Source organism: Otolemur garnettii, unplaced genomic scaffold (genome assembly GCF_000181295.1).
Source record: "Otolemur garnettii isolate 467f Iridium unplaced genomic scaffold, OtoGar3 scaffold00041, whole genome shotgun sequence".
Classification (NCBI taxonomy): Eukaryota; Metazoa; Chordata; class Mammalia; order Primates; family Galagidae; genus Otolemur; species Otolemur garnettii.
In genome coordinates, this window is record NW_003852436.1 from 146925 (window position 1) to 154939 (window position 8015).

The following is an 8015-nucleotide window of genomic DNA, read 5'->3' on the forward strand; positions in this document are numbered from 1 at the left end:
GAGCCGATAAAAGCTTTTTAAAGCCACATATTGCAATAAAGCTGTAATTGAAATGGAAATACAATTCTATACAAACTAATAGGAACAGATCAAAGTAGTATATTATTATTTTTAAATATATTTATTCTGTAGTGCTAAAATTTACACATTCCATAATGCCTTGGAATTGAATTTTTTGCAACAGACTGAAAGCTAGAAGGAACTTAAGTTCCTATAGCTCAAATTATTTAGTTAATTAATTTATTTTTATTTCATTTTATCTTCAGATAGTCTCACTTTGTCACCCAGGGTAGAATGCCTATGGCATCATAGCTCATAGCAACCTCAAACTCCTGAGCTTAAGCAATTCTTTTGCCTCAGTTTCCCAAGTAGCTGGGACTACAGGCGCCCTCCACAACACCTGGCTATTTTTTAGAGACATGGTCTCACTCCTGTTCAGGCTGGTTTTAAACCCCTGAGCTCAAGCAATCCACCTGCCACAGCCTCCCAAGTGCTGGGTTAACAGGTATGAGCCACCGCATCTGGCCCCAAATTATTTATTTTAAAGATAAAGTAGAGACATTTATGTGTTCATTCAACAAATACTGGTGAGCACCTACTATGTGTTTGGAATTGTTAGAAGCATTAAAGACACAATTGTGAACAAGACAGACAAGGTCCCTGCCTCAAGCAACTCATAATCTAGGAGGAGATGGACATACAGACAAATAATTGTGATTCAGTATGACAAATGTTGTAATAGAAGTTAAGCAGATGAAAATGCAGAGAAAAAAAACTCAGCCAGTTGGCTCAAGGTAGCTATAACAATCGAGATAAGATCTGATAGAGAGTAGGAATTTTTCAGATAAGTAAAAGGAAGGAGAAATGGCACAGCATGGCTCAACATGCGCAAAAGCATGAGAATTGTGTGACCTGGAAAGTGCAAACTACGGGTTGAATATCCCTTTATCCAAAATGCGTGGGACCAGAAGTGTTTAGGATTTTAGATGTTTTTGGATTTTGGAATATGTGCACATACAGAATAAGCTATCTTGGGGATGGGACCCACATACAACCAGGAAGTTCATTTGTTTCTATGACCTTATACGAACAGCCTAAAAGTAATTTTGTACAATATTTTAAATAATTTTGTGCATGAAACAAAGTTTGTGTTCAGTATCTATGTATGGGATTTTCCACTTATGGAATCATGTTGGTGCTCAAAAAGCTTTCAGATTTTGGAGCAGTTTGGGGGCAGTCCGAAATCAATCAGATTTTCAGATTAAAGATATTCAACCTGTTTTTTGACGTGGCCTAACATAAAGAGAGTGGGTGCAGGGACTTGCAGATCCTAAGACATTTGCACTAGTTACAAACTTTCATAGTAGCAAAATCACAACTTTCTTAGTTTGGATATATGTAGCCATTTTTTGGAAAAAATGTTTTTCCTTTCAAATGTGCTCAAGAGGCTGGGATAAGGGGTTATGGCTTTGACTTGCGGTGGAATGATTTTTGGTTAAATAAAAGTAAAAATAATATTTATTAAAAATAAACCTATGCTCAAATAGAGAAAATATAGCTTTTATATTTCACAGACAGAAAAATCAGGAAGATTTTTTTTTTTTTTTTTGGCTGGGGCTGGGTTTGAACTCACCACCTCTGGCATACGGGGCTGGTGCCCTACTCCTTTGAGCCACAGGCACTGCCCAAATCAGGAAGATTTTTTCAAGAAAATTTTAGAGATTTAAACACATACTATTATAGCCAAGTTACTTAAAGTAGCAATGAAATGGGAATTATTCAATAAGGATTAATTAGATACACATGCATTCATACAATGTGGAACAAAAAGACATTGTAATTTTGAAGAAGGGTATTAACAACAAGAATATTTGCAATATATTAAGAGAAATCACAGGCTTGGTGCCTGTAACTCAGCAGCTAGGGTGCCAGGCACATACACCAGAGCTGGAGGGTTTGAATCCGGCCAGGACTTGCCAAACAATGATAATAACTACAACCAAAAACTGGCTGGGTGTTGTGGTGGGCACCTACAGTCCCAGCTGCTTGGGAGGCTGAGGCAGGAGAATCTTTTAAGCCCAAGAATTTGAGGTTGCTGTGAGCTGTGTTGCCACGGCACTCTACTGAGGGCCACATAGTGAGACTCTGTCTCAAAAAAAAAAAAGAAATCACAGCAAAATACTCTGCATAGGACTGTCCCACAGCAAGCAATGTGCTAAGAAAAATAATGCATGAAGATAAAATAATGTCTGGAAAACGAAATACGCTAAAACTTAAACATTTTAAATTTAAAATGACTGGTAGGATTACAGGTGAATTCTATTTTCTATTTTATCTGCCTGGCTTTTCCCTCCATGATCTGTTTTGTTTTTTTAGGGACAGAGTCTCACTTTGTCGGCCTTGGTAGAGTGCTGTAGCATCACAGCTCACAGAAACCTCCAACTCTTGGGCTTAGGTGATTCTCTTGCCTCAGCCTCCTGAGTAGCTGGGACTACAGGCGCCCATCACAATGCCCAGATATTTTTTGAGGCAGTTTAGGCCCCGGCCAGGTTTGAACCCGCTATCCTCTGTATATGGGGCCAGCGCCCTACTCACTGAGCCACAAGCACCGCCCCCCCACCAAGATTATAAACCCAAGTTATTTGTTCATTAAAACGTAACGATTTTAAAAGCAAAAATGAACATAGGTAGTGATTTTAACCAGCAATTTTATTTTATTGTCATTTATTTGATTGGTAATGAGGTTAAACATATATAGGTCTGTAATTATTGCCCATTTGTATATTGTCTTCTGTGAAATACCCCTCATTCTACTCACTTGAATGCCTTTTCCTCATAAATCCTAGTCTTGTTTGTATAGTCTCTGTAATAGTTATCAATTATTCAAATTTACATACACATATCTACATATACATAATTACAACTGTGGCCTGCATTTTCAATTTCTCATTGGTTTATTTGATGAATATTCTTAAAGTTAAAAAAAAGCAAAAGGGAGAGAACAAAATTTGATGAGACAGATAAAAATTTATCCTTCAATGAGACTGAAACAATTTTTTCATCAAAGCAGGAGGTATGATAAAAGGTTAATGTCTGTGACTGGAGACAAATTTGTTTCCAGTGAATAACAGATCTTAAAATACATGAATCACTGCCACAAAAATAGTGATTAGATGAAAATTAGAGAAAGGCTAGTACTTTTACAATTAGTATTGCTAACTTGGTATTTAAATTTTTAAACTATTTTTATTTTGCTCCATGTTGGGCAAGAAATTATTCGATATTCAAAATTGGTGCAGCTACACAGAAAGATATTACGTGTTCTTACGTAATGTTTGTGGGGGCCACGGACAGATAACATAAAAGGCCACAGTCAGGGTCTCACCTTTTTTCCTACATTTCCCCATCTTCAGCCCAGTTATCTTCATAATTTTAAAATAAATGGCTTCTCCCTACTTCATCAGTGAAAAAATATATTGCTCTATCTTATCTGGTATAAAGACTGAGGAAAATGAAGACATAAAAGGTCAGGAAAACGATACTTTCTCTTATCTGTATGTTAAAAGAGAAATATAGCTAGCTGGAAGACCGCCCTCCCTCTCTCCCACCGCCATCAACAACATAGGCCTATTCCGAGTGGACAAAATTGGGCCATGGAATTTTCCGCGGGAGCCTTTGTCTCCTGCCCGAATCCACCCTCTGGACTAAAGCGACCTCAGGATCCTTAGGAAGTGAAGCGAAGTTAATAGAGAATTAATTTTGCATGAGGTCGTCTAAGAGATGTCCCCATATCAGGGATGGAAAAGACAGGGTTGACAGGGACGAGGACGAGGTAAGGGCGGCGGAAGCAGGGCGCACCGGAGCGCAAACTGGGTCCGGAGCCGCCGGCTGCTGGGGGGGGGGGGAACAGTCTTTCTTGCGCACATTAAACACCTACTATGTTCCAGGCACTGTACTAGGCGCTTTCCTATATGCCAATTTTTATTTTATAAGCTTCTAGCTCACACTGCAACCCCCCCGCCTTTGGAAAATCTCGGGGTATGCTCTGTTTCCCACGCATCCCCAAATGCAAAGGTGAAGATACATGGGCGACAACCAAACAGCTGGATACAGGACTATCTGCTGACACAAGGGAAAGGGCCCTGAAGGCCCTTTCTCTTTGGGGCTGATGGATACTCAGCCGGGCGCTCGCGGGGTTCGGGCTGCGGAGACCCGACAGGTCTTCAGTTCATTCCGACTGACCGTGGCGCCCCGGTCAGCGTCCGCCTGCCCCCTCGGCCTCTGCCTCCTACCGATGCTGGACGGCTAATTGGGCTCTATTTATAACAAGTGTGGTAAACAATGTTCGCCTGGCACTTCTTCAAGTGCTCTGAACTACATAACTCATTCGAACTCACACCCATTATCGCCCCCATTTTACAGATGAGGAAACAGGTTAAATCACTTGCCCGGTATCAGGATTCGAACCCAGAAAGTCTGGTTGGATTCGGAAGGCACACTGGAAAGTGTTCCTACTTTCAAAGTCTCCAAGAACTCCGGGACGTCTTCCCTGAGACTCTACCCCTCTTCCCCCACCTGCAATCCAGGCTTTTGCGGTTCTGGGTGGGTTCACTCAGCGGGTGCCGACGGGGACCCGACCGCCGGGGAGACGCTCCCTACTCGCGCACTCACCGTCCTTCCCGAGCGGCGCCGGGCTGGGGGGCGCCCTCAGAGGCAACGCCAGGGTCTTGGAGACCGCCCTGCGGAGGTACATCGCGCCGCCGTCCGCCGTCCGCCGCGCCGCAGCCGGGGTAGCTGGACGCTGGCTGCCCAGACGCCGACCGGTGGAGAGCCCGAGAGCGCCCCGCCCCGCCCCGCCCCGCCCCCGCCGCCCCTGCGAGGCGGGTGGGAGTTTGCAGTTCTCGCCCTGCACCATGCCCTTCTCTAGCTCTGTCGCTTTCCTCTGCTTCGGGAAAACTGATGGCGGCATCTCAAAAAAACGGAATCGAGAGCCTGGAAGTTGCCGTCAGCTGCCTAACCTGTGTGTTCCACCGAGAGCAACTCCTCAGGCAGGCTGGAAAGGTTTGGGGAATCGCATCGAGACTGAGACAAGGACTAGGTTTATCTTGCTGGATGCCATCTGAATTCGTTCCATCTCACGCAATCCGTTAGCGTTTCGAGGTAGAAGAAAGGGAAGTTTCTTACATATGCACTCATGAGGGGTGGCCTCAGCCTTTCATTAGTGCACTGGGGGATGTTCAGAATCCTAAGAAAATCTCCAGGCAATGGATGAATTTCTAGGTTATTCATTGACGCAACGATTTGAAATAGAAACTCCAAAAAGGTGTTATTATTATATTTATTATTATAAAGAGGTATATTCCTCTATGGCAGGGGTCCTCAAACTTTTTAAACAGGGGGCCAGTTCACTGTCCCTCAGATCGTTGGAGGCCGGACTGCGGCCCCGGGACGAGTCAGCTGCTAAGCAGGACAGGCAGCGTCGGCAAAAAACACCCTGCCGGCTGGATAAATGTCCTAGGCGGGCCTCATGTGGCCCGCACGCTGTAGTTTGAGGACGCCTGCTCTATGGGGTGTAAATTAGTATTTCCACATCAACTAAAAATGCTAATTTGTTAGTTTCTTCTCCTCGATTTTACTTACCTGGTCCGGCTACAAGAATTTTTCATGGTTTGAATATGGAAACTAATAATTTATGTTTGTAACTTTTTCAAAATGATTAATCTTTGGAAAGAACCGTTTCCTACTATTAATCGCTTATGTGCGTTTGGCACTTGGCAGTTTATAAAGCACTTTCATATATATCTCTTTTAATTCCAATCCTCTGAGGGAGGTGGCAATTATTCCCTTTAGCAAATGACAATACCAGGTAGTGGGGAGGAATGTCCAAAGATTTACCCATGGTCATGATTTTTTAAAAAATGACACGATCATAATATTTCTAGCTCTAAATTCCCTTGGCATGTAACAGGCACAAATTTGTTCATTTGTTTTGTGAATAAATATTTCTCAGAAATTATAGTCTTGAACCCAATTCTCTCCCCCCCGCCCAGGTTAACAAAGAGATATTTTATTTAGGAAAAACAAAGAGAAATCTTAGAGCATTTCCAAAGAGTTGGAAGTGGGTCCCTCTCATGAAGGAGAAAAGGTGAGAGAGACCCTGAACCAAGTTCTAATAATATTTAAGATAATCTCACACAAAGAGTACAAGTCCACAATGAAAGTGGCTTTCTGGATACTCAGAAAACATGTTGCTACTGTTAGTGGTTAAATAATTAGCAAGGTCAATTAGTCGTTAATGAAGTAACTACTAATCTGAGTAATCTGTAGTTAATGAAGGGTCAAGTTTAAATTTCCAAGCAACAAAAAAAGGGACTAGATACCCAGATTGTCCTCCAAGAAGTCAACAGTCTTAAAAGCACAGATTAATGGACGGGTTCAGTGGCTCATGCTTGTAATCCTAGCACTCTGGGCAGTCCAGGCAGGTGGGTCGCCTAAGCTCAGGAGTTTGAGACCACACTGAGCGAAGTAAGACTCCGTATCTACTAAAGACAGAAAAAACTAGCTGGGCATTGTGGCAGGCACCTGTAGGCCTAACTACTTGGGAGGCTGAGACAAGAGGATTGCTTGAGTTCAAGAGTTTAAGGTATGATGCCATAGGTACTCTACCCTGGGTGACTGAGTGAGACTCCGCCTCAAAAAACAAACAAACAAATGAAACCCCACAGATTATTAGTATGCTTGCCACCTTTAAGCAGCATCTAGTATATATCCTTTGGCAATTTGCAATTAGCTATCTCACTGATGGAGTGGAATGTTTAATGAACTGCTAGCTGCTAGTACAGATTGACAAACCAAACCATGTCTGTCTATCACAATGGCTCATTTTTTCCTGGGTGCACTTAGGACTAAATTTTTCTTGAGTGCCAGAGACAAAAAAAAAAAAAAAAATAGTGAAAGGCAGTAAAGGATGAATTATATTGTTATATAATATGTTGTAATAATTAAATCCTAAGGCTTCCCTAAAAATGTTCTGAGTAAATATTTGTAAATGATGACTCCTAGGATACTGTTCTGACCTTCCCTTTAGAATTCAATTGTAGGATCAGAGTCTGGTACAGTCTGAGCGCCTCTGTATCACCCCCAGTTTCCACAGTAGCCACCCAACCTCTGCCAGTCAAACTGTGTATCAGATTCTGTCAAAATGTTTATAATATGCTAAGGACTGTGTGTGCTGAGGATTCATTATAATTTATCTCACAAATACTTATCAGGTACATGTATCCTTTACGCAATAGGCATTGTTATAGGGCTTTTTCTTCAATGAACAAGACAAGATTTCTGCTATCACTCACAGAGGTTATAGTTTCAAGTTAAGGAAATGTGAAAGCAATCTTTTCTGAAGGGTAGCTGCCAAGCCTACGATCAGTGAGATCAATGATCACAAAGAATCCTCTGATTGGCTCGGTGCCTGTGGCTCAAGTGGCTAAGGTGCCAGCCACGTACACCCAAGGTGGCGGGTTCGAATCCAGCCCGGGCCTGCCAAACAACAATGACGGCTGCAACCAAAAATTAGCCAGGCGTTGTGGCAGGCGCCTGCAGTCTCAGCTACTTGGGAGGCAGAGGCAGAAGACTCGCTTAAGCCCAGGAGTTGGAGGTTGCTGTGAGCTGAGATGCCACAGCACTCCACCCAGGGGGACAGCTTGAGGCTCCTGTCTCAAAAAAAAAAAAAAAAAGAATCCTCTGATCAGGTATCAATAACAAATGTAATCTAAGGACTTTGGCCCAAATCAAATTGGTTTAAACAATGCAAAAATAACATACGTATATAGCCCTTCCCATAAGCATTATCATATTTAATAATCCTAAGGCAGTGGGCAAATGTTGACTATCCCTGTATTACATATGAAAAAATTGAGGTCATGTAATACTGTGTGGTTAAGACCATGTGCTTGGGCACAACTGGGCCGGGTGAGTCCGGGGAGAGGAGACTACAGGCATCTCTGGCTGGTGGGATC

The 8015-nt window shown here is 42.6% G+C and overlaps 1 protein-coding gene across 1 annotated transcript in view; it reads right to left on the reverse strand.

Moving 5' to 3' along the window:
• Positions 1-4753, reverse strand: part of MGARP (mitochondria localized glutamic acid rich protein) — a 13487-nt gene extending 8734 nt beyond the window's left edge. The window contains exon 1 of the mRNA XM_003790173.1: positions 4672-4753. Coding sequence (XP_003790221.1) covers positions 4672-4753 — 82 coding nt within the window. The remainder of the gene's footprint in view (positions 1-4671) is intronic.
• Positions 4754-8015: the final 3262 nt, after the last annotated feature.